General features: G+C 39.6%; 1 protein-coding gene and 2 non-coding genes across 3 annotated transcripts in view; 2 read left to right on the top strand and 1 right to left on the bottom strand.

The window, feature by feature from the left end:
* BLTP1 (bridge-like lipid transfer protein family member 1) overlaps nt 1-27486 on the top strand; it is a 144109-nt gene that overhangs the window by 97272 nt on the left and 19351 nt on the right. Inside the window, exons 54-72 of the mRNA XM_049769935.1 lie at nt 526-711; nt 2398-2566; nt 3883-4094; nt 4394-4592; nt 6036-6095; nt 7616-7842; nt 8625-8825; nt 9000-9130; nt 10320-10443; nt 12142-12251; nt 13473-13563; nt 14190-14252; nt 17853-18106; nt 18750-18965; nt 21692-21872; nt 22315-22513; nt 23789-23950; nt 24282-24421; nt 25801-25996. Coding sequence (XP_049625892.1) covers nt 526-711; nt 2398-2566; nt 3883-4094; nt 4394-4592; nt 6036-6095; nt 7616-7842; nt 8625-8825; nt 9000-9130; nt 10320-10443; nt 12142-12251; nt 13473-13563; nt 14190-14252; nt 17853-18106; nt 18750-18965; nt 21692-21872; nt 22315-22513; nt 23789-23950; nt 24282-24421; nt 25801-25996 — 3121 coding nt within the window. The remainder of the gene's footprint in view (nt 1-525; nt 712-2397; nt 2567-3882; nt 4095-4393; nt 4593-6035; nt 6096-7615; nt 7843-8624; nt 8826-8999; nt 9131-10319; nt 10444-12141; nt 12252-13472; nt 13564-14189; nt 14253-17852; nt 18107-18749; nt 18966-21691; nt 21873-22314; nt 22514-23788; nt 23951-24281; nt 24422-25800; nt 25997-27486) is intronic.
* On the bottom strand, nt 11195-11301 carry LOC126004877 (U6 spliceosomal RNA). The gene has a single exon (XR_007494106.1). It is a non-coding gene; the product is annotated as a U6 spliceosomal RNA (small nuclear RNA).
* Nucleotides 25131-25235, top strand: LOC126004703 (U6 spliceosomal RNA). The gene has a single exon (XR_007493966.1). It is a non-coding gene; the product is annotated as a U6 spliceosomal RNA (small nuclear RNA).

Here is a 27486-nt window from a genome sequence, read left to right as displayed (position 1 = left end):
CTAATAAATACTGCTGTGTCTAGTTATTACTAACATTGCAAGAAATAGTTTGTACTCTCTCCTATTAATTGTATTTAATAGACACCTTACTATTTTGAATATTTTAGGCCAGAATGATAGTACAGAAGGCAAGGCAGTTCCTTACATATGGCTGACCTTGTTTCTATCGTTGGTGCCACATATGGATCTCTGAGCTCCACAAGGAGTGACCTTGGAGCACAGAATCAGGAGTAATTCCTATAGTTTTCTTAAAGATTAAAATCATTCTTATAAAAAACTTATAAATAGCATTAAACCCATGAACATTCTTGACTTTGAATTCAAACACTGAAATTAAATTAATAGCTAAAATGATTCTACTCTTGTGGAAAATAGAAAACTGTTGCCACTTCTGTCATCTCCGTGCATATTTTATATCCTGTACATATTTTAAAAATGACTTTCTGCATTTTGGGGAAGATTTTCCTGAGGTGGACTTAATTTGTTAATTCAGGATCCTTTTTCTTCCTTACATTATTCTACTAGGGTATTCAAGTAACAGCCACCACTCCTTCAATGAGAGCAGTGAGATTTGAAACTGGATTGATTGAGCTGGAACTTTCAAACCGACTTCAAACTAAAGCTTCTCCAGGAAGTAGTAGCTATCTGAAACTGTTTGGAAAATGCCAGGTGGATTTAAATCTGGCATTAGGACAAATTGTCAAACATCAAGTATGTACAACTATTACTACATTAATATTTCTGATTGTAAAGTTTAATGAAAATTCTTTTAAGAAGACCTCTTCTATCTTGGCATTTCATTGACCATTTTAAGTGATATCTTTTGGGTTTGGTACAGCTGAAGTCACATAAAAATTAACCCAATTGTTTCATTAGTATGTGCTTATAATTTTTCCTAAATTCACTGCATCTTTTAAATTTCAATACCAACAACTAAGATTGGTCAGTTCTTAAACTGTTTCTCGGTTGTTTTGTTTTGTTTTATTGGCCTCTCAGTGGTGCTCAGGGTTACTCCTGCTCTGCACTCAGGTATTACTCCTGGTAAGGTTCAGGGGAACATATGAGATACTGGGAATTGAACCAGGTTATTCATATGCAGGGAAGTGCTCTACCTGCTATACTATCAATGCTCACTTTTAGTCACCCTGCTTTATAGTGGTACATTTGACAAACCACAAAAAGTTAAATAATATATGCACAATCAGTCTTTCACACTACCAAAAAGACAACCCTGAAACAAAATCATGCAATTGTACACATACACACACACACACACACACACACACACACACACACACACACACACACACACGTGTCAATTAGATTCATAAAAAGCTACTTCAGAGAGCTCACTAGGGACTTATTTTCTGTAATATGGACATTAATTTTTTTCTTCTTCGGTTTGAAAAACCATTAATAAAGAATTCAATTACTTTCAAAACTGAATGACTATATTAAAGGTTATGTGAAGAAATGAATAAAAAAAATAAATGAAAAGTAAAGGATTAAATGAAAGTTTCTTGTCACTTTAAGAAAGTTATTTTTAAAATGGTAGGACAGCAGCTCATTATGTCAAACATGCGTCACCATTGCCTTTAAGAATGCAATCTCGGGGCCGGAGAGATAGCATGGAGGTAAGGTGTTTGCCTTTCATGCAGGAGGTCATCGGTTCGAATCCCGGCGTCCCATATGGTCCCCCATGCCTGCCAGGAGCAATTTCTGAGTCTGGAGCCAGGAATAACCCCTGAGCACTGCCGGGTGTGACCCAAAAACCAAAAAAAAAAAAAAAAAAAAAAAAAAAAGAATGCAATCTCAATAGGGTCAGAAGGACCAGCCCATGATATGAAACTTACACAAGAGTGGTGAGCACAGTTAGAGAAATACCTGCACCATCTACTACCATGACAGTGATAGATAGGAAGAAATAGAATGCCTGTCTTGAAGACAATCAGAAGGTGGGAGAGGAAAATTGGTTGCAGGAAAATTACACTGCTGAAGGGTAGTGTACATTCGATGACTAAAACCCAGCGAACGTTTTTATAATCATGGTACTTAAATAAATTATTATTAAAGAAAAAAGAATGCTATCTCAGGGCTGTAGAAATAGTACAGTGGGTAGGCGTTTGCCTTGCATAGAGCCAACCCAGGTTTAATCCCTGGTACCCATATGGTTCCCCTTTCCTTGCCAGGAATGATCCCTCAGCATAAAGCCAAGAGTAAACCCTGTGTGAGCTTTTTATATATGATGTCTTGTATTTCCACTCATTATCATTTGCATGAAATATAGTAAAATATATACAAGCTCTTTTGGTGGACCGTATCTTTAATGGAATTAAAACTTAGTTCTTTTAAATTAAAGTATTTCCTATCTTTCTCTAATTGAGCTTTTTATTTTAGGTTTATGAGGAAGCTGGTTCTGATTTTCATCAGGTTGCCTATTTTAAAACTAGAATTGGACTAAGGAATGCCCTTCGAGAAGAAATCAGTGGTTCTTCAGATAGGGAGGCTGTGCTTATTACCTTAAATAGACCAATTGTTTATGCACAGCCTGTGGCCTTTGATAGAGGTAAGATGGAATAGAGATCTATCTTTGACAGCAATGGAAAGGATCATGACTTAACAATATAAATGTAGCTAAATGTCTCCTAAATTTGAAATGTTAGCATCCAAAAACTTTCCTTATTTTCTTCATTTATAAAGGTTATTTTAAAATAAAATAGTTATTTGCCTTTAACGTGGAGATAAAATCTGATTTCATATTTTTAATTGCGAAGCTGTTTTTTGGTTTAGAAAACTATTTTACTTACACTAGAAGTAGATATAAATATGGGAAACTAGGGCCCTTGCCCTCTAGGAGCACATCACAGTGGTGAGATAATAGTAGAGGGTGGAGCTGTAGTCCTGTGCCTTGCATTCAGGGGGCTCTGACTAGAACTCATACTGAAGAGATGACTAATAGAATAGCCCTTTCTGTCTCAAGTCCTAAAGCAGCTACACAGTGTAGAGCAAGAACTAAAAAAGTATATGTAAGACAAGTAAATACATATGAGTTTGCCATGGAACTCTGAAACTAGAGCAGCCACATTCAAACTTGAAAACACTGTGAAATGAGAATAAAGAAGTTGAATGGATCTAGTCCATGTGCCCTGGTAAATAGATGAGATTGGCATTTTAGAGACAATGAAAAAAACCATTGTCAATCCATGTGAGTCTTAAATAAGCATTGATTAGCTGTAAGATCTGTTAGCTAGAATTTACACAGCATTATACAAGTATTTATTAAATCTAGAACATTTCCCCCTGCCCTCACCTCCCACACTCATTTGCCCTGTGTCCAGCCTTGCAACAGCTTCAGCAACTTGTATTTCACTGTGTGGCACTTGATTCTTCTCTGGCCTCTCCACCTATACTTCCATAAAATATGAAGGGTTTATTCAGGGCTCTGTCTTGTTACAGACTGATAGGTATTTGACCTATTTCTAAGTCATCTCTCTTTCATATCATAATTTTTTGTACCTCTCTTTCATAAACATTCAGCAGTAGTCAAAATCATCCCTGCTGGTCTAGGACTGCACCTGACTCTGTTAGTGGGACTTAGTGTCCACCGTGCAGATTTCTTTTTTTTCTTTTTTTTTTTTTTTTGCTAGTGAACAGACAGACCTAAATTTCATCTTCCTTCTCCATTATATATTTACCCACTTTCCACATTTTTCTATCTGTCTACTAGACTATCTGTAGATACTTTCTGATGACATGCTACAGTGAGCCATGGTTAATTTGTGTAAATCAATAGGCTTTTGCAACTTCTGAGGTTTGAGGTTTTCTTGCTGTATAACTTGATCGTTTTGATTTTTATTTTCTTTCTTCCCTCCCTATCCAAAGCTGTGCTGTTTTGGCTGAATTATAAGGCTGCCTATGATAACTGGAATGAACAGCGAATGGCTTTACACAAAGATATTCACATGGCTACAAAGGAAGTAGTGGACATGTTACCCGGCATCCAGCAGACATCAGCCCAGGCATTTGGGACTCTCTTCCTGCAGCTCACAGTAAATGACCTGGGGATCTGCCTGCCCATCACCAACACTGCTCAGGTAGGCCCTTGTGTGAGAGCCAGACCTTCCTGCTAGCTGCCTTTGTACACATAGAAAAGAGCCACACTGTTGTCGAGGGACTGAGTCTGACTGGCATGTATGTAGTGAATAGAAGAATGAACCACTTCACCTATTACTTACTCATAATTCAACACAAATCTCTTAAGATATTACCATGATGTAACACTACAGTCTTGAGGGGAACCTTTTTTTTTTTTTTTTTGTGCAGGGGTGGGGTTTGAACCTGTGAGGACTCATGTGTTTAACAGTTTCTTGTTTGCGTTTCTTTGTCTCTGCAGTGCAGCCACACTGGGGACCTGGACACTGGCTCTGCATTGGTGCTGACCATTGAGAGTACCCTCATCACTGCTTGTTCTTCAGAGTCTCTGGTCAGTAAAGGGCATTTCAAGAATTTCTGCATCCGTTTTGCTGATGGCTTTGAAACATCATGGGATGACTGGAAACCAGAAATTCGTGGGGATCTGGTAATGAATGCCTGTGAGTGTCTTTACTTTCCTGTGAGATTTAGGATTAGTAACTTATCCAGTTATAGCCAATATTCTATATTGGGAGTATTGTAAATACAGCTGCTTTTTCTTCATATAACAGGGAAATGTTTTTAAGTTTAATTTTGTTCCATCTTTTTTTGTTTTATATTTATTAATTTTATTTATTTATTTTATTCATTTAATTTTATTGTTAAATTTTGTTTAAGTTTAATGTAGTTCCGTCTTTTTAATTTGATTTTATAAATTTTGCACTTCTATAAATTAAAAATTCTGAGATTTCTTGCCTTTTTCTGTAGCCTATTACCCTCCTTTAACATTTCAGAGGGTTTTTCTTCATTTCAGCATTCTTGTTTTGCTCTGATGTATGAACCTGACAATTAAGATATGCATGCAGTCTTTTACCCAAAACAAGATTGAATTTTATGACTTATTGTGAGGCGTAGGTACTATATGACTTGATAGTGTAATTTAGAGTTTACAGTATTACCTCTGTCATTTCATTGAATATAGTCCTTTTCTCCCTCAAATAAGTCATAATATTTTACAACCCAGATTTGAGATACAGTTGAATACCATTTTAGGGTTCATAGTGAAGTCCAGAAGAATTTCCTTATGGCATTTGTACTATAAGATTTAGATGGAAACTTAGTTTTTTTTGTTTTTGTTTTTGGGTCACACCCGGTGATGCTCAGGGGTTACTCCTGGTAATGTGCTCAGAAATCGCTCCTGGCTTGGGGACCATATGGGACACTGCGGGATCGAACCAAGGTCCGTCCTAGGCTAGCGTGGGCAGGGCAGACAGATGCCTTACTGCTTGCACAACCGCTCCAGGACTGAAAACTTGGTTTTTTTAAGCGTAACTTTATAGAGTTTATTTCGGCAGTTATTTAGAAAATGGTATATAGCCTATGCTCTTTCAAAGTGTTGAGTGACCTAAATTACGTTTTTTATGAAAAAAAGTTGTCAGTGACATGCATTCAGTGTTTCTATTAATCGGTTGGTTTCTGAGGCCAGGCCCATGTCCTGGGATGCTGATGTCATGACCTTAAGTGTGCTTTCTCATCAAATGTTCCATATAGGAAAAGACAAGGCTGAGGGAAAGAAACCTCATGTTGCTTAATTAGCAAAAGATCATGTTACAGCATTTTCATTCTCAAAGTTCCTTCATTATGATGGTGTAAACTAGAGTGTTAGGGTTGGCCAGATGTTACTGCTCAGATAAGGAATCCACATGCAGAATAGAAAGATGAAGCTGTTAGGTTCCTAAAATTGTGGAATGAAATGTTTGCTATGTGAAGTATTTTTTTCCGTTGTCCAGAGTCACCCTCGTTAGTTCAAAGGGTGGATCCTCATAAACTAAGTAATGACTTGTATGGACAACCAGTGCTCAAACCCACTTTTACTGACAGCTGTTTTGGGTGCTTCTGCACAGGTGTTGTTCCAGATGGCACCTATGAAGTATGTTCCAGGACCACGGGACAGGCAGCAGCTGGTAAGTGTCCATGGGTGTCAGATAGAAACAACCCCTTGCATACCACAGTGAGACTACCTTTTAACAACTTTTCTGCTAACCTCAACATTTAGAAACTGTTCAGCAATTATTGATTATACAGCTTATATACAGATAACACAATGTAATATATTTTTGGAAAGGTAAACATGAATAAGATATATCTTCTATTCAGTACATTTAAATTCTAATAATATAGTCAATAATCTGGAAATATAATTAAACTGTAATGTGTCTTCAGCACAAGAAAGCTGAGATCACTATTAAAATTTATCAGAGGGAAAGAAAATTCTAAAATTTAAAAAGATCCTACCATCATAAAAAAAATCTCTGAAGCTGCAGCATTTGAATGAGAACTTAAAAGATAGATAAAGTTCTTAGCTAAAAGTGGGAGATATGGCTGAGTCAGAGAGTGCAGGAGCAATTGCTCAGCAAACACAGCATCTGGTCACACTTGTCTACGTGACTGCAGAATTGTGTGAATCTCCCCACATCTAGGAGTATGTTGGGTGGGCAGTGAGGAAGGCAGTGATTGATTTCAGCAGGGAAGCAGATCCTAGCCCTTTCCCAGGGCCATTCCTTAGGTCAGTGATGGCTAACCTTTTTGAGCTTGAGTGTCCAAACTGCCGCACAAAACCAAAGAATTTCCTCAAAAGTGCCAGCACATCAATTAAACCTTAATAACAAGATTGTATTATCTAAAAAACTATGTGGCATGCGCTGCATATCTTAATTTCGGATCTTACCGAGTGCCAGCTGCAAGGCCTTCACGTGCCATAGGTTCGCCATCATGGCCTTAGGTAATGATGAAGGAATGAAGACTGTCCTGAGAAAGAAGACTAAAGCAGCTAAGGTGAAGGGCATTGCTTGATAGAGTATACAGTCCAATTCAGGGAGGTGCTAAGAGCCCTGTATGATGCACACATCCTTTCTTACTCTCAGAAGCAACCTCCCTCCTTCTCTCACGTGCAGTCTCCAAAACCTGAAGGCCCACGATCCATGGCAGAGCTACCAGGTCTGGGTGAGCCCACAGTCCTGTGGGAAGGAAAAGTGTAGGGATGGAGGCAAATGAATAGAATGAGCCACATAGCAACCTCTCTCTCAGGACCACTGCATTTGAGAGAGACACTGTACCTCGCTCCTCAGATCCCAGGGCCACTCAGCAGCAGGTATCTGCAAGGTTTGGTGAGGCAGGAATGGTTGCTCTAGAGAGAGACTATAGTAAGTACTACAGCTGCCATACCACCCTTCACCCTCAGTCAGCAGAGAGTCAAAATATTCTTGATCTAGGGAAGGGCCCTACAGCACCATCTGATCAAAACCCACACTGGTCACTTCACTGAGTTTGGCTGGGGAGGAGTTCCCAGGGAGGACATAGGGAAAATGGAGACCTGGAGGGGAGGGGAAGAGGCAGGGGACCAGAGTTCCCTGAAATGGTATGTGCTACCATTGTTCTTTATCTCTACCAAACCTGCCCCAACGTTGCCTCTTTGTTCAAACAGAAAGCAGCAGTGCTGGAACCTGGACTTTGAACGTACTGTGGAAAATGTGTGGGATTGACGTCCACATGGACCCCAACATTGGGAAAAGACTCAATGCTCTGGGACACACCCTCACGACTCTGACTGGAGAGGAGGATGTAGATGACATCGCAGACCTCAACTCAGTGAACATTGCAGACCTGTCTGATGAGGATGAGGTGGACACCATGTCCCCCACTGTCCACACTGTGAGTTAGCCCCTCAGGCTGCCTCACCTGGGCCTTTTTCCACTGACTGTGACTCTGCCTTTGGGCCAGTAACTGAAGGAGAACAACAGTGGGTTTTCTGTGTCTGCATTTCTTGACAGTGACTCTGCAATGCAAGAATCATGGCACTTGCTAGACAGAAGGAATCTCACTTCTAGGACATGTCCCACCAGTAAGAGCAGGGATGGCAGATCTGCAGACTATACTGACCTAGGGCTGGAGGACTTGAGGTAGAGGGGATGGGACAGGCAGTGGGGTGGTGGAAGTGTGATGGTGCTGGTGACACTGATGAAATCTGACTGGTAGATCATACATGGTAACTTTAGGGCATGTGAATTACACCACACTGATAGTGTTTAGAAATGAAGGTAAGGGGCTGTAGTCAGTAGGGCATTTGACTTGCACACGTGGTTCTATCCCCAACACCTTATATGATCCTCTGAGCTTCCAGGAGTGACTTCAGAGCTGGAGTACAAAGCCAGGAGTCAGCCCTGAGCACATCTGGGTATGATCACCCAGAAAACAAATAGAAGCTCAAAGACGAAGCTCATGTATACAAAATTATCTGTTTTTAAAATAGGTTTCTTCACCTAGATTGTACATTCTAAAGGGTCAAGATAGTTTAAAAAAAAAAAAAAAAAAAGAAAGGCAGCCTTTGCTTTCCCTTTTAGTATTTCTATTTTAAAAATTGTTCTTTATTGTATCACGAAATATTTTTATTCTTAGACATTTTAAAACCATTAATGTTCATGTTTATCATCTAGAGTTCAGATGGAAGTTCTGTAAGTGGAGATGGCCACAAACTCACCTTTGGGCAGCGACTTGTCAATCACCTCCTAGGCCTGACGCCCCCACATCAGCGCTATTCTGTTCCAGCAGAGTATCTGTGTGACCCAGAGATGTGGGGCTCCTCTCAGGGTAGCCAGTCCCATTTGAAAGCATGCAGAGCTCACTCATGGGGAAACGTAGGTAGCAACTGGTTCCTTGTGAAGATGAAGGGATTAAATCACTGGTGAAATCCGATCACTTTCTTGGTGGAGAAAGCTCTGATTTCTGCATGCTTCCATTGATTGGAAGGGTATTACTGTGGTAGAGTAGATTTGATTATGGGGCTGATAGACATGCTTTTGATTCTTCAGGAAGCTGTTGATTATCGAAGACAAGGAGCATCTTGTAACCAGCAAGGAGAACTTAGAGGAAGAAAAATTATGAAGCGGATAGTGGATATCAGAGAACTGAATGAACAGGCCAAAGTCATAGATGATCTTAAGTATGTACCATGCTTTTTATTTCTAATATATTATTTCCTAATAATAGACTCAGTATTTTAAATGTGGAGGGAACAATTTGGGCTGGTAGAACCTCGTTAGTTTCTAAATGAGAACACCATGCTCATGAGAAGTTTAGTACTTTGCATAGATCATATGTTAATCATGATTAGATTAGGCTTGGAGGAGTCCTTGTCTAGTGCTCTTCACATCTGCCACTTCTGAACAGTCTGGACCTGCATTACCTGCATTACATTTGCTATCTCTTCATGCACATATCTTGGAAATATCAATTCTAACAAACTTTTGAGGGGGAAGCATATATAGCACTCACTGCATAATGCTGTGAACCTGGCGTGTAATCTATACAATCTTTATGTGATGCTGAGGAAACATGTAGCACTCACCACATACATGCTGTGAACCTGCCATGTAATCTCTACACAATCTTTATGTGATGCTGAAGGCAGTGTCTTAACCATACAAACAAGAAGTTGAGTCTGAGAAGGTTCAAAGAATTGGAGTTTGAATACATCTGTACCTGAGTTTAAGCTCAGGGGTTTTTGCCTGCCTTTAGCAGTTGTTTAGAACTTGGGTGAGGGAAAGAACTTTTTCTTTATATGTTAGTAGATGACTAGAAGTAATGCTTTCTTATAAAATGAAATACTCATCTTGCTAGACTTTATTTCCTGTTAAAGGTGACAGTCATGCCATATCTTTCTAATACTCATGCCTATACTTGTTATCTTTGCCTTCAAGTACCTACTATATGTGCACACATTACATGCACACATATATATATATGTAAAATATGTATTGTAATTGTATATATTGGAAATATGGTTCACATTTTCCTGTTAACTCACATTGTATTTTGAGGCTTTTTTTTTTTTTTCCTTAAAACCTTACCTGGAACTTCAGTCCTCTGGACTGAAATTCCTTTAGGAGTTTTCCATGCAAGCTATTTTCTACATAGGGGGACCATAGACTTCATGAAGTTGCCAGAAAGACTCTGGATTCAGAAATGGGTAAACCAGCCCAAAGGTCAGAGGGTTACAGCCAGCCAGATAGGAGTTTTCAAAAAATGGAAGGGTTAGGTCCTGTCCATTCAGGCAAGTGAAATATCAAGTAAAAAGTACATCTGAGTATGTTACTTCTTTACACTAATTATCATATTTGTTTTGCATTCAGAAAATTAGGTGCAAGTGAAGGAACCATAAACCAGGAAATTCAACGTTACCAGCAATTGGAGTCTGTTGCCGTGAATGATATCCGAAGAGATGTTCGCAAAAAGTTACGGAGGTCCAGCATGCGAGTAAGTGAACAGTATGAATGTTTTTAGTTTATGAAAATTTATCTCTGATACTTATGCTTGTTCAGTTTTTCCATTGATAGTGATAAAATGCTGCCTTATGTTAACACTATCAAAAAAACCATTTCAGACACTTCTCTTTGCAGCCATTTCAAGCTCACAAGCAACTTATGAGGTAGCACACATTATTTCTCCCATGTTTAATTATAGAAACCGATTTCCATGAAGTCAAAGAATTGAACCAAGTTTCTACAGATAGTAACCCCAGGGGAACCAAGGATTTGAACCCAACCTGTGCCCTTAGTGACAGTTTTTTCTATCTTTCCTGAGGTCATCCTTTCTAGTCTCTGCTCAGATGGAAGTCTTTTAGATGTCTGTTTCTTCTCCCTTCCATCCCTTCTCCTCCTCCCGCCTATTATGGACTCTCTGAACTTACTTGTACCTTCACAGTTTGTGTTTGTTAAAAAGGAAGTAGTTTATCTTGGACCTCATGTTACCTACCATATTTATTCGAATTTTGCACACCTGCTGAATAAACTTAAGTAAATACACATATAGATGCACCATGAGCTTAGAGATACTAAGCATTTAATAGAAAATAATGCTAAAGCTTATTTAAGTAGAGGTAGTCAGTTTGTTTCAATATGATCTTAGAGTGAAAACACTGGATCAGTTCCCCTGCTCTTTTTCTTTATATCTTTGTTGCTACCTTAATGAGTCTTTAAGTTCCACATATGAGAAAGGTCATTCTGTAAAATATACAGGACACTTCATAGACTTGCATGCCATCTTTGCACAGGGTCCATGCTAATCTGATCTGCATCATTTTAATTTGAGTGTATATGCTGCTGAAGTAAACACTGAATTGTTTCTTTAAAAGAAAATTCAAGAACTGGAACAATAGCACATTATTAGGGTGTATGCCTTGCACATGGCCAATCTAGATTCAATTCCCAGAATCCCATACGGCCCTCAAGCCTGCCAGGAGCGATTTTTGAGCATAGAGCCAGGAGTAACTCCTGAGTGCTGCCGGGTGTGGCCCAAAAATCAAAACTAATAAATAAATAAAAAGTTTAAAAAAATATATATAATAAAAGCAAAATCAATTTGATGGATTTCTTACTGTCTTCTGAAGTGTTAAGTGGGTAGGGCATTGTGTAATGCATAAAAATGTATTTTAGATTTACTTCTATGTGCATAATAATCTTACAGTATAATTAAATATTTCTTCATATGATCTCTAAGTTACTTGTACTTGGTTATCAAACATGCTGCTCTATAGGGAGGATCTGGGTACTTGTTAACATGACATCTGAGATCTCACTATTCACCTGTACTTAACATCTCCCTGCCCAACATGGTTGCTTTATAGGGGTAGATCTGTTTCCATGTATTACAACCCATTTGGGAGAGTCGAGGCAAGAGAGTGTTCATAGCACCGCCTCTCTCTGCCATGATGGAGCTCCACACTCAGCCAGAAATGGACTGTGGTGAACTGTAGTCATCTCCCTTCTGCCTTTCTCCCATCCCTCTCAACTCTCCTTTTCTCTTTCAAATTGTTTCCTTCTTCTCCCCTTACTTTTCACTTAGTTCCCACTCCAATTTATTTTCTTTCTTTATTCTCCAGTCTGCTCTTGACATCAGGATTAGAACTCCTGAGTGCCACAGTCATACACATCTGCTTTCTTCTTGCTTCATTAGGCCGCATCCTTAAAGGATAAGTGGGGTCTGAGCTACAAGCCAAGTTACAGCCGGTCAAAAAGTATCTCTGCTTCCGGAAGACCACTGCCAAAGCGTGTGGAAAGGGGAAGGTAAGTATAGTTTAGCCAAGGGAAGGAGCTGTGACCTTCCTTCCCAAGTGTCCATAGACGAGTAACAATCTACCTGGAGGATTAGAAGAGGATGGCTGAAAAGGGTCTGTAGAGACCCTGTCACCCTTAAGGCCGCAACCCTCATTGGCTTTGTCTAATCACAGCCCATTGCCTACTTTATTGTGTACTTACATAGGCTTATATAGAAGCTCACAGACTATCCACAGAAATTAAAATTCACATGTGATTTAGTAGCTAATGTTCTAAAATTGCCATTTTAGAAAAGATAGAATTATATATATTTATAGAAAATTTATACATTATTGATGAAAATACTTTTTTACTAATGAAGATTATATAAAGTAGGATTATAATGAGAAATAGGAATTTATGGAAGCAAGGAGATGGAGCAAAGTCACTGGTCCTTAAACTTTTTTTTTTTTGGATTTTGGGCCACACCCGGCGATGCTCAGGGGTTACTCCTGGCTGTCTGCTCAGAAATAGCTCCTGGCAGGCACGGGGGACCATATGGGACACCGGGATTCGAACCAACCACCTTTGGTCCTGGATCAGCTGCTTGCAAGGCAAACGCCGCTGTGCTATCTCTCCGGGCCCTGGTCCTTAAACTTTTTAAACAGGGGGCCTGTTCACTGTTCCTCAGACCACTGGAGGGCCGGACTATAGTAAAAACAAAATCTATGAATTAATTCTATGCACAATGCATATATCTTCATTTTGAAGTGAAGAAACAAAATGGGAATAAATATAATATGTGGCCCACAGGCCATAGTTTGAGGACCACTGAGCTAGAGTCATGTCCTATATGCAGAGTCCTTGTTCCCTGTCACCCTTTGCTTCCCTGGTATGACTGGATATAACTGTTGATACCTAGCAATGTCCAGCTTAAGCATTAAGCCTTCAACACAGTCAGGCCAAAGATCTCTGAAGCTATGAACCCTGGCCTTCCAAAGTGTCCAAAAGATGAAAATATGTATTATATAGAAATGTTCGTTATATGGCTGAGTTTTAGAAAATCTTATGTTAAACAAAGCATAAACAAAGCATAAAATATCATGGGATGATATTGGTTAAGAAATAGAATACCAGTAGTTCACTAAGGTAACTATTTAGAAATAGAATATTAATGTAATTATTTGGACTTAGATCAAGTCTAGAAATGTATTTAATGAGAATATTGACTTTTAATTTTATATTTTAAAGTTCTCGTGTAGGAGAAGCCGAGGACCTTCCAGAAATTCGTGTGGATGCAGCATCTCCTGGACCCAGAGTAACTTTCAATATCCAGGACACAGTAAGAGATTGTTAAAAAATAATAAGTTCTAACTAATATTAATATCCAAGAGATAGTAAGAGTCATCACCAATACATAGTACAGATTAACTTTTAATTATGACTTTGAATATCCCAAACATATAAGAGATAGTTTGTTACCGATACACACTGCCAACTAATTTTTTTTTCATAAATAGAGTAATATTGTGAATTGAGAAGTACTAATTCCTCTGAAATTAGAAGTGTAGACTGAAATAATGTCTGCCAACTCATAGGTACCTGGGGAATCTGAGTCCCTCACAAGGCATTCAGATGAAGGTTCCATACTGCTTGTTCATGGGTAGAAATGTTGCATGCACTATTTTATCTGTCAAGTGTGATTCTAATTAAATATATTTCTTACAAAAATGTAAGTGTGGACTATTTATACTGTGTATTTATACAAGATACAGAGTGGCAAGGGAAACCAGAAGAAAAAGGTCAACTTCAAAATTATTCTAATTATGCTCTAGTTATATTGTATGTTAAAACTCATGTTAAAATGTATTTTGTTTTTTGTGTAGATTTGTTTGCTCTTAAACCATTGCATGTATGTGTGTGTTTTAATTTTATGAATTTAAATTTTTTCTTATTATTTTAATTAAGTTGAAAAAAACAGTCTGGGGAAGTACACCACAGTCCAGCCCACCTGGGGAAGGGTATTTTCAGGTACTTGAGAACAGCACATATTTGACTTTACAGCTAATTAACCACTCTAAAATCTTCCTTACAATGTCTTCTCATTCTAAATTAAGACCCTCAAAGTATTTATATAAAATCTATGCTTGTTTTATTTCTTTTCCATCATCTGTATTTCATAAGCTCTTGCATGAATAAATTTTTATTCTATACTTGTCTTTACCTGCAAAATTAAAGAAGCCAAATCAGCTTACCAAATTAACCCAGCCAAATCATAAGCCAAAGCTTAATTTATTAGTGTTAACTCCTAAATCTTTTCCTACACATTCAACTATAAAATTAATCTTTTCTTTAAAAAATAAAAAAGATTTAAGGTCAGAAATAATATAGTGGGGCCGGGCGGTGGCGCTGGAGGTAAGGTGCCTGCCTTGCCGGCGCTAGCCTAGGACGGACCTCGGTTCGATCCCCCGGCGTCCCATATGGTCCCCCAAGAAGCCAGGAGCAACTTCTGAGCGCATAGCCAGGAGTAACCCCTGAGCGTCACAGGGTGTGGCCCAAAAACCAAAAAAAAAAAAAAAAAAAAAAAGAAAGAATATAGTGCACAGTGCATTTGTGTGTGGACAACCAAGGTTTGATCCTCAACTCCCCATGTTGTTCTCTGAATGCAAATCCAGGGGGAAAGCCTTGAACACCACCAAGTATGGCCCAAAAACTGAAAAAAAAAAATGATAATTAGTTTATTATTGTCATATAGCTATTATTCTAATTTACTCACTTAATATTTCCTATGAGTCATTGAAATAAAAATCACGTATGAAATGATTATATTTTCAAATTCTTATTCAGAATGCTGCAAATGTGCAATACAATGGCTACAATTTGAATCAATAGTTTTAGGACCAAAATTTTTTTGTTTTGTTTTGGAGCCACTCCCATTGACACTCAGGGTTTACTCCTTGCTTTGCGCTCAGAAATCACTCCTGGTTTGGAGGATCATATGGGATGCCAGGGGAGCAAACTTCGGTTCGTCCTAGTTTAGCGCATCATGCCCTACAGCTTGTGCCTTTGCTCTGGCCTCATCAAAATATTATGTAAATATAAATTTATTTCATAATAAATAGAAATAGGATTTTTAAATGTATATTTATACCAGGTAATTAAGTCTTGTCTAGAAATTTTCTATCACATGACTTAAAAAATGAAACATTAGGGGCTGGGCGGTGGCGCTAGAGGTAAGGTGCCTGCCTTGCCTGCACTAGCCTTGGACGGACCGCGGTTCGATCCCCCGGCGTCCCATATGGTCCCCCAAGCCAGGAGCGACTTCTGAGCGCCTTCTGAGCGCATAGCCAGGAGTAACCCCTGAGCGTCACCGGGTGTGGCCCAAAAACCAAAAAAAAAAAAAAAGATACATTAATAAATTATTTTATTTTGTTTCCCTTCTTTCACTCTTAAGAGCCTCGTCAGATATTCCATAGTTGAATTTAGTTAAATTGTATTTTGAAAGCTATTAGACTATCTTCTGTGAGGTTGATAGCTTTTGTGTTGTTTTTGTGTGACCTCCCATGGAGTGTTCAGGGGACTGGGCCCACTCCTGGATATTCTCAGGCTAGCAGTTTGGTGTTAGGACCCAGCAATATGTCACTGCTTCAGTTACTGGTGTGGGGGGCCACCGGATACACATCCAGAGTTTGGGGGTGGGGTTGGCATAAAGAAGGATATGCATTGCTATGGACCAACTTAGACTTCCTGGCATGCAAGACATGCACTCCTACCATTGAGCTCTCTGCTTGGCTCACACATTTTTTTTAAAAAGCAATCTTGCAAATTAGGCCGGAGAAATAGCATAGGGCATTTGCCTTGCACACAGCCGTCTCAGGACAATTTTCAAGTTCAATTCCCGTCATCCCATATGGTTCCCCAAGCCTGCCAGGAGCGATTTCTAAATGAAGAGCCAGGAGTAACCCCTGAACACCTCTGGGTGTGACCCAAAACCAAAGAAAAATAAAAACAATCTTGGAAATCATGTGCACTTAATAGAATACATTATTTTAATTGATTCTTACCTCCTCCCATTGTATCCAATAGTTTTTTCATTGAGATGTAATTGATGTATAACATTCTAACATATCAGGTATGCAACTTTTATTCAGTTTATATTACAGAATGATTATGTAATTCTTAAAGACATTAATATGTGAATTGACTTAAGTCCCAAATTAAAATAGCATTTGTCTGTTTATGAAAAATAGCATTAAAAAATTTAAATACTGGGCATGGAGGTAGAGTGTTTGCCTTGCATGCAGAAGGACGGTGTTTCGAATCCTGGCATCCCATATGGTCCCCTGAGCCTGCCAGGAGTGATTTCTGAGCACAGAGGCAGGAGTAACCCCTGAGTACTGTTGGGTGTGACTCAAAAACCAAAATAAAAATAATAATTTAAATACTAATTTATAGTTATAAAATAAAAACAGGAATATTTTCTTAAACCCACCCCCCCTTTTTTTTTGGTTTTTGGGCCACACCCAGAAATGCTCAGGAATTACTCCTGGCTATGCATTCAGAAGTTACTCCTGGCTTGAGGGACCATATGGGATGCAGGGAATCAAACCAAGGTCTGTCCTGGGTCAGCCATGTGCAATGCAAACACCACTGCTGCACTAATGCTCCAGCCCCATCCCATCACCTCCTTTATTTAATTTTGGCTTTTTTTGCTACATCCAGTGGTGCTCAGGTCTTAGTCCTGGTGCTATGCTCAGGAATGACTCCTGGTTCGTCTCAGGATCAGCTAACTAACTATACGGGTTGCTGGGAAGCAAACCCAGGTCAATCATTATAAGGCAAATTAAGTACCTTGCCCTCTTTATCTCCATGTCCCATACTCACACCATTTAAAACACTAAAGAGGTCTGGCCAATGTCATATAAACAACACTTATTATACAGAGACAAGAAAGACTAAATTCTGAAAATACTGGATATTTTACTGTAGTATTTCATTGTGTATCTGACAGGAACACCAATAAATTGCATTACCTTGCATTATACCTTAGAAAGTATGTCACATGTATAAAGGATGTCAGAATTAGGTCAATAGTTCAGTTTGTTTTGCATAAGTAAATAGATGTTTCGTGGTAGCACTCTGTCAGTGATATGGTGTTCACACCAACTTGTAGCACATTCTTGGGTTTGCCTGAGGCAGTTAATCATGTGCATGTCTTTATTTAGCATGTTAAAGGCTCATTTGAAACAGCCTGAGGCACAGAAAGTACTAAGGAGCTAATTGCTATTTGCCTCTTCTAGTTCATCTGATCACACACATGTCCTCTAACTCCTGCTCAGAGAATTTTTTGCTAACCAATTAATTGGCTAACTAATTAGTTTGCTAATTAATGGGCTATATGCACACAGGAAGTGGAACTTTACTCTCATTTTCACTGTCCATGCACTTTCAGAAGCTTGACTTGCTTCCTTTCTTGCTTGCTACTTCATCTATTCGGAGTAAGGAAATCAAGTTCTGACAGAATTTGTTAATGTTCAAGTGTCTGTTTTCTTTCATTAACTGAATGAGAGTTGTGCACTATGAATCTGACTGGTTGTTTTTGGTTTGTTTGTTTGTTTTTGCCACTGTCAGTTCCCAGAGGAGACAGAACTGGATCTTCTGTCAGTGACTATCGAAGGGCCTTCCCATTATTCCACAAACAGTGAAGGATCATATTCCGTGTTCAGTTCTCCAAAAACTCCAGCTGGATTCCCACCAAGTATTGGTTTCCAAGGTGAAGAGGGCCGCCGTGATGACAGTCTGTCTTCCACTAGTGAGGACTCTGAGAAGGAGGAGAAGGATGAAGACCATGAAAGGGAGAGATTTTACATTTACAGGAAACCTTCGTGAGTAGCCTTCTTGTTTTCATATCCCTAAGTAATATTTCAGAATACAAAATTGAGTGGAAATCTATGCATACATCTAGAAATAACAAGTAATGCACCAGAAGACACCAAGAGACATGCCTGTGTCTTACTGGTGTAATTCAGCTCCATGGGCATTTATTCTTTATTTGTCCATTGTGCTTTCTTAAACCCAGGAGACTAGTGAATTTTGTTTTTATGGAGATGATGTCTCTGCCCAAAGCAGGATATTGATTCCTGAGCAACAGAGATTGTGCCTGTATCTACAGCATCCACACACTAACAGATGTGGCTTCTCCTTTGGGGTGAAATAAAATAAGACACCATTTTTTTTTTATCTTTGATCAAAATGTTTATTTAAACACCATGATTAAAAGCATATTTGTAGTTGGGCTTCAGTCATAAAAAGTACATCTCCTTCATCAATGCAACCTTCCCACCACCAATGTCCCCCATTACCCTCCTCCCCCACCATTGAATTAAAGAAAAACCTTACCATGAGCTAAATGGGTAATTGTTGTGTATTTATAAAACAAATTTATTTACAGGTCATTTCTTCAGGTGCCATATTAAGTAGGGATCCCCTTTTCTACAGTGAAGTACTAACTGGTCATCCTTTCTCTAGACATACATCTCGTAAAAAAGCAACTGGCTTTGCTGCAGTACAGCAGTTGTTCACAGAACGCTGGCCAACAGCCCCAACCAACCGCAGCCTCAGTGGCACAGCTACTGAGAGAAATATTGACTTTGAACTTGACATACGGGTTGAGATTGATAGTGGAAAATGTGTGCTCCACCCAACCACCCTTCTGCAGGAGCATGATGACATGAGCTTGAGAAGGTAAGATACTGGGGTGTTGGTCTGCTCTTGCAAGCTGCATCATTGATCTTCAAGCTACCCCACTCCCCAGAATGCAGACTCAATCTGAGCTGTGATATGGGAGTGGTTATATTTCTTTAAACAGGTTCTGGCCATTAGAAAAATGCTGATTTGGATACTAGCAAATTTTCCTATTAGGATAGTTCTGTTTTGGATAGTTCCTTTAAACAAGCATTAATGGGGGCTAGAGAGATAGTATCAACAGGCTGAGTGCTAATCCATATTCAGTGCCTGGCACTCCACATTGTCCTTTGAGCCCTACAGGGAATGATTCCTGAGTGCAAAAGGAGGAGTAAGCCCTAAGCTCTGCCAGTTGTGGCCCAAGAAACCACAAACAAAACAAAAAGGCGAAATACTCAGAGATTCCTTACTTAAGAACTGTATTCTTTTTTTTTTTTTTTTTTTTTTTGGTTTTTGGGCCACACCCTGTGACGCTCAGGGGTTACTCCTGGCTATGCGCTCAGAAGTTGCTCCTGGCTTCTTGGGGGACCATATGGGACGCCGGGGGATCGAACCACGGTCCGTCCTAGGCTAGCGCAGGCAAGGCAGGCACCTTACCTCCAGCGCCACCGCCCGGCCCCAAGAACTGTATTCTTAAATCTAGAACTGTATTCTTAAATCTAGAATCTGTCTCCTGGCCATTCCCAGCACCTGCTCTCATGAACATGAATGGGCAGAGGCAGACCCTTTTAGTTGACCTCTGAGAGAAGGGTGAGGTTGTATGTTACATCTCATCTAAGAAAAGCACGCACCAGACGTGGTCTTTTCCTTCCCTGGTGCAGGGCTTTCCTCTTCTAAAAGAATTATTTGCCAAAAGTCCCGCTTAGCGAAGTCAATCATTTGACCCTTTGCGTGGATTATTGGCGATAATTCTAACATGGCTGTAACATTACATCCTTCTCTCTTTGGCCACTATAGAAATCCAGCCTCAGGGCCCGGAGAGATAGCACAGCGGCGTTTGCCTTGCAAGCAGCCGATACAGGACCAAAGGTGGTTGGTTCGAATCCCGGTGTCCCATATGGTCCCCCGTGCCTGCCAGGATCTATTTCTGAGCAGACAGCCAGGAGGAACCCCTGAGCACTGCCGGGTGTGACCCAAAAACTAAAAAAAAAAAAAAAAAAGAAAGAAATCCAGCCTCAGCTCTCCTACAGACAAAGAAATGTCAGTATCAAAGCCCGCCAAAAGTCTCCTGCTGAGCTCTCCTGTGATCTCTCTCTCTCTCCCCCCATTTCCTTATAGATATCTGGTTTCTCTTTACCTGTCTCTTCATATGCTAATTCTAGCTCTGATCTCATTGGTTCATCCCCTTTTCTTTTCTCCCTGGCTACGCCCCAAATATCCGTCTATATAAGGCCCAATTCAAGGAATAAAGCCTCTCTCTCTGGCCTCTCCCTCTTGTTTTCACCATGTAATTCTGTGTGGTTTCATTTATTTCATATTTCATAATTCATATTTCATATTTGTCCGCTCGTGCACCCGCTTGATTCCCAGTGGAAAAATAAACCCACTAAGGTTTGCTTCAGGGACTTTTATCTAATGATAAAAGTCTGCAGCAGTTGTACCCTTGGCCCATACATGATACAATTTATTCATCACTTGAATGTCCAACAACCTTTGTGTGACTAAATTTGCCACCTGGGACCAAGATCATGCTCACTCAGTAGGTTGAAGATGGGTGAGGCTCAGTCAGGATGTGGGATGGGGTGGGGCAGCTCTGTGCTAGGATACTTTCATCTCAGGGTGAGCATCCTTGGATGTCATGCCAACCTATTGCAAGTCAAGGGAGATGTATATCAACAACTTAATGTTAGTTTATATTTGAGATTGTTTTTCTTCCTACCTAATCTGAAAAAGAATCATTGGCTGATCGATGACTAGGTGAGTGGAAAAGTTGATTAAAATAGAATGTTGACAATTGTTGATGCCGGTGCTGGACCTCTGAGGACTCATTATGCCATTCTGTTTGTTTGTTCTTTATATAGGCCACACCTAGCAGTTCGGGGAAACTGAGCCCATTGAGCCTCAGGTTGCCATCAGGACATACCCACAATATGAGGGGTGTGACATGTGGCATTGAGGATAATGGTATCAGGTGTTTTTATGTTTGAAGACTTCCATAATAAAGGACTTCTTCCAGTGGTCTGTTTTCCCAGTCATACTAATTTTTAAATTTTATTTTTGTTACAATCTAATAACATAGTTATAATAGTGGTAATATTAACTACTAAGTTTCTGCACCTTCACCTCCACCTAAGAGCCCAAATAAAACAAGATAAAAATACATTCTAAATTGTTGGTTTGGGACTTTTTACTTTTATTTTTTTCTGATGCTTTGGACTTAGCAGTGCTCAGAGGCTACTCAACTGTTCACAGTCAGTTCAAGCAGAGAAAAATGCTGATAGCCAGCTATATTCTTCCTTTCTAAAGGCAGTTTCTTGTGTCTCAACCAAATAGGTTCACAGAAAACAAACCTGACCTTTAGGTAGGATCTAGGTAATGGCCCTTTGAAGTTGTGGAATAAATATTATCAGCAGTGCACTCACCAGTTGAACTGGAGACAAATGTCCTTTCAGTTTTGTCTTTGTTAAGGAAGAGTTATAGCCAATTTACTGATAATGAAACTTATATTTTAAACCAAGGAAAAGGAGATGAAAGTCTTTAAAAGTTAATATATTTTCTGTTTATAGGAGTTATGATAGAAGTTCTAGGAGTTTAGATCAAGATTCTCCTTCAAAAAAGAAGAAATTCCAAACTAATTATGCTTCCACCACCCATTTAATGACCAGCAAAAAAGTACCATCATCTCTGCAGACGAAGTCTAGTGACGTGGAGACCACAGTGTTCTACATCCCAGGAGTGGATGTCAAGGTACCAAGTTGTGCGGCCAGAGACTTGCTCTTCATCTCCTTGTGTCCTATCCCATGTGCTTCTCCTTTGCTGAGTTTCCTGAGACTTTGGACTTTGTTCTGAATATAGGATAATGTTTTCTACAAAGTATTTTTCTTTATGCATTGATAATCATAGTATGCTTGCTAAGTCTTACCTCTTCATCTTTATTAAGTAACCATTTCTATAAATTCTGGAATTCTAGGCCCCTGAAGCATTTAGTTAAAAAGGATGTTGCATATTTACTTGGACAACCTTTATAATTAAAAAAGAAAGCAAAGAGGCTGCTCAGATCACTGAGTTGACTTATAACCAGAAATGCTCTTGGCTTTTTGACCCAGACTCTTTCTACCATGTTTCTGTACTTCTTGGTTTTGCTCATCTGTGTGAATTTTATTTTGAAAGTTTATTTGTTTCAATACAGCTACACTATAATTCCAAGACGCTAAAGCCTGAGTCGCCTAATGCCTCCAGAGGATCTTCCTTGCCAAGAACTCTCTCTAAAGAGTCCAAGCTGTATGGTATGAAAGACAGTGGCAGTATTGCTCCACTTCCTCCTCCCTGCACTGCTCAGACCAAGACTAACTCCTTACGTCCTCCCCAGCCCCCACCTGTTTCCTCAGGTATTCAGGAAATGGGCTTCATCATCTGACCTTAATCAACACCTACTTGTTCTGTGGAGATGCATACTTGAGAAAAATAGCATACAGATTTGTGTATGACTTTCTGTGCAAATATGGGCCAGTGACACTGGGCTGTGATTCAAGCTAGTCCTTTACTTCCCAGTATCACCATCCACAGGGTAGCCCTCACTTAGCTTAAAGCAGAGCTAGCCTTTGTGGTATTGTAGTGCCTTTGAGCAGCCTCAGGAGTCATGGGCTCATGACCTAGGAGCATGTGCTCACACCTCTCAAGGAGGGAGAGAACTCCAGAATTCAGCCACTACCCTACCACACCACCTCAAGGAAGGGGAGACAGACTGGATTCTTCAGAATCTGGCCACAATATCACTGAAGGAACAGAGACAAACTGGAGAGAAGTATTTGAGAGAGTAGTATAGTGAGTGAAGCTCTTGCCTTGCACATAATCTTAGCCTGATTTGATTCCTATAACTCATTACGAATCTTCAAGCACCTCCAGGAGTGATATCTGAGCATAGAGCAAGCACTTAAAGCCTGCGTATTGCTTGATATTCCCCCCTCCCAAAAAAATTTGTATCTGAAGACTTTTTTTTTTGAGAACCTTACATATGAGTCCTTTAAAATAGCCATTTATTCCAATAATACTGTTTTTAATATGACAAGCACATATATGTCAATAAGTGTAGGGGTGATTTTACTATCCTATTTATAAAGGATAAATTAGACCATTTAGACTTAGAGAAGCTGAATTTCATTCTTAAGTTAGAAAACTAAAAAATAGCTGGCCTTGGAAAGTGGGGCCAAAGTTCATCCAGTTTTAGCTACAGACTTAATTCTTCAAACCTGAAATATTTAAAGAGAAGAGATGATATTCTAGGGGGAGGTATATCATACCAAGAAGAGCTGATTGAAAACAATGTTTCTCACAAAACATTGAAGTTCATACTTTGTTTTCCTCCTTCAGTGGATAGAAGAGACTAAAAGCTAAAATAATGCTCCTAATACTTAGAAGCAAAGCCTAAATTTGAAAAAATGAAACGAAACCAAAATTTGTGACCTAGAGCAAGTAGGGAAAAACAATCTCTGATTTCTGTCTTCATATCTAACCTTTTATGGATCACTTCTATCCATCTCCAAATCACTGGCTTCTTTCTCATGTGGTTTTAAAGGATAACCTGCATGTTGAAATTATTCATAAAATTGCTGTATGTTTTATGAACTTGTTCTTAAACTCACTCACTTTTGTGACTGTCACAGCCAAGGGAAAAGGCAACATAGGAGTGAAGACTGCCAAGCTGTATGCCTGGGTGGCATTGCAGTCACTGCCTGAGGAGATGGTCATCAGTCCCTGCCTTTTAGATTTCCTTGAAAAGGCTCTGGAAACCATTCCAATCACGCCAATTGAAAGGAACTACACTAGTGAGTGTCTCACTGCTCATGCTGTTGACAGCCTTTCTTTAGAGAATCAAGTTGTTGATAAGTGTGCAAGAATGACGGGGGTAGGGGTGAAAACGTATTCTAAGAAATCAAGTGCTGGGCAGGTCAGAAGGTGATAGTATCACTCACTGATGGCAAAGGTGTGCTCAGACTTCTTTGGGTAGACTTGGGAGGGGGCAGCAGCAGGGCCTGGAAGTTGGGCTTGGACATAGGAGAGGACAAGGCAGGCACTGCTGCTCACAGGATGTGAAGGAGCCCTTCCCAGTTTGCTTGCACTCTTGTAACCCAGCTCTGAACCTGCATATTTTAACAGCTATCAGCGCACATGATGATGATGTGGGGCACTTTGAGATGCCAGACCCGATGGAGGAGTCCACTACATCCTTAGTGTCCTCTTCGACATCTGCTTACTCCTCCTTCCCTGTAGACGTCGTCGTTTATGTGCGAGTACAGGTGACATACTTCACTTTGTTTGCTTCAAAGCTTCCAGAATTATTTCCTTTAAAGCTTTCTTAATCTTGGTTTATATCTAGCTTAGTTTGCCTAAAAAGTAAATCTATGAACTTTGAGGTTTTTTGCTCGTTTTGGTTTTATTTTTGATTTTGTTCTGGAGCCATACCCAGAGATGTTCAGAGGGTTATTCCTGGCTCATCACTCAGGAATCACTCATGGCAGGCTGGATGTGGGGGAGGCGGGACCATATGAGATACTGGGGACCAAACCCAGTCAGTCACATGGAAAGCAAATGCCCTACCCTCTATGCTACCTCTACAGCCCAAAGTAAAATTTTATTTCTGCTAAGCAGGTACAAACTCTCTGATATCAATGCCAGAATTGATATCAAAAACAGAAGTTATAGCATGTTAGACCTGTAACTTTCAGTATTTTATTCTAAACTGGAGTCCAACAGTAGACCTTTGAGAATATTTATGTGAGTGAATGCACTTATTAAGAAGGATTTGAGGGGCCGTAGAGATAGCATGTAGGTAAGGCATTTGCCTTTCATGCAGAAGATCAGTGGTTCAAATCCCGGCATCCCATATGGTCCCCTGAGCCTGCCAGGAGTGATTTCTGAGCATAGAGCCAGGAGTAACCCCTGAGCACTGCCAGGTGTGACCCAAAAAAACAAAAAACAAAAAACAAACAAAAAAAAAGGATTTGAGTGCTCGCTTCAGCAGCACATATACTAAAATTGGAACAATACAGAGAAGTTTAACATGGCCCCTGCACAAGAATGACACAAATTCATGAAGTGTTCTATATTATTTAAAAAAAAAAAAAAGGATTTGAAAACTACTTGTATTCAAACGTCAAGGTCTGCTTTACTCTCAATTAAAATCTATTATTCAATATTAAGAATTAAAAAAGCTAAGATTCGTTTGTCCAAATTATTTTCTATAATAACATTTTTGAAAGTCTGATAGAAATATATAATGGATGAATGTGAAAATTGTTTTGCTTTGAGAGATACCACTTTAAAAGACTTGTGTAGAATAAGTACACTATGCTATCCATATTGTTACTGTTCAAAATTATCCAAGTGGCTAAGTATTCAGTTTCTGTAACAGATTTTAAAATGTACCATTTGTGGGCCTGGAGAGATAGCACAGCGGCGTTTACCTTGCAAGCAGCCGATCCAGCACCAAAGGTGGTTGGTTCGAATTCCGGTGTCCCATATGGTCCCCGTGCCTGCCAGGAGCTATTTCTGAGCAGACAGTCAGGAGTAACCCCTGAGCACCGCCAGGTGTGGCCCAAAAACCAAAAAAAAAAAAAAAAAAAAAAAGTACCATTTGTTAGTATATATAAAACACATCTGTTTTTGTACTTCTCAGCCCTCGCAGATCAAGTTTAGCTGTTTACCAGTCTCTAGAGTGGAGTGCATGCTGAAGTTGCCTTCTCTGGACCTGGTGTTTTCTTCAAACCGTGGAGAACTGGAGTCTCTGGGGACTGCATGTCCCTCTGAGACTTCATCCCCTGCAGGTGCTCAGAGTGGGACCAAGAGCTGTGCTGGGAAAGGTGGAATGCCAGGTAAGGACCATGCCTTCTCCTGGCATGAAGTCTGACTTATCTTCCAGTTCCATCTATGTTGCAGTGAATTATATGATTTCATCCTTCTATACAGTTGTATAGTATTCAAGAGAATACTATAGACATCTTCATGATATTATCACATCTTCATGATCTATTATTCATCTATCATTGGGCATCTAGGTTGATTCCAAATCTTAGCTATTATGCTGAGTGTTACATAAATAATAGTGTGGATACATCCTTTTGAATAAACATTTTTCTGCCCTAGGGATAGAAACACAAAGGGGAATTGCTGTATTATATGGCATCTCGGTTCAGGGTTTACTGAGAACTCTCTATACTGTTTTTCACAGGTTTGGGACCAACATTCCTACCAGCAGTAGATGAAAGTTCCTTTTTCACCACATACCTGCCAATACACATTATTCCCAAATATCCCAAATACTCAAAAAAACATTTTTATTTTTTAACTTTACCAGTATTTTTATATGTCCCATTCTCACTTGTGTAAGATGATACCTCATTGTCATCTTGATTTGAATTTCATTTTTTTTCATATCTTATTGCCCATCTTCCTCAGAGGTGTCTTCCTCTCATTTTTGATGGGATTTTTAGATTTTTTTAAAAAAAAATCTTTGTGAGTATTTTGTGTATCATGGATATTAGTCCTGTTGAATGCAAATATTTTCTCTCACTCAGCTGTGTTTTAGACTGTTTTCCTTTGTCTTACAAAAGCTTTTAGGTTTGATGTAGTCCCATTTGTTTAGTTTTTATTCTGTAGCCTTTACAGTGACATTATATTGTTGAAAACTTTTTGAGGTCCAAGTCTTGCAGCATACTGCATATATTTTCCTTAGAGTACTTTATAGAATCAGGTCTGATCTCAAGAAAGTGGCATATTTTAAGTGGGAACCTGGAGTAGCTGAACCATGACACAGGTATCTAGCAACTTGAAAAAGAAAAGAGTGTAATGAATAACAGGTGGTCTGAGATGGGAGTAATTCAGCAGGGAGGAAGAGGTAAGGGTGTGGGAGAGCTACAGCAGAGGAGTGGGCTAGATGTGGTCTATACAGAGGTGCTACATAGAGGGTACCAAACCGGATGCAGATCATGAGGAAATGTGCCATTGCCTAGCTTTGGCTGGGACAGCAGCTGGGTGGCTATAAACCACTGCCAAGTTTCTGGAGGTATTATTTGCATGGAAGAATCATTCACTGGTGGTAGGAAGTACAGAAGCACACAGACTGGCAGAGATTGCACTCCAACATGGCAAGTCATAAATGCTTATAATGCCTCCAGATGAACCAGGTATCCAGCTGCAAAATGAATCAAAGGAGTTCTGGTCTAGAATTTTAGAACCTTTTGTGATCTCCCCAATCCACATTGAAGCAGATTTGAAACTGTCATGTCCACCTAGAGGCAGTGTTGTCTTCTTGGACATCTGCTTTTACCTTTTTTGTATGTGTGTACCTTGTTCCATCTCTGAT

This window comes from Suncus etruscus, chromosome 3 (assembly GCF_024139225.1).
Source record: "Suncus etruscus isolate mSunEtr1 chromosome 3, mSunEtr1.pri.cur, whole genome shotgun sequence".
Taxonomy (NCBI): domain Eukaryota; kingdom Metazoa; phylum Chordata; class Mammalia; order Eulipotyphla; family Soricidae; genus Suncus; species Suncus etruscus.
Note: the sequence above shows the minus strand (reverse complement) of the source record. Positions and strands in the feature narration are given on the sequence as shown.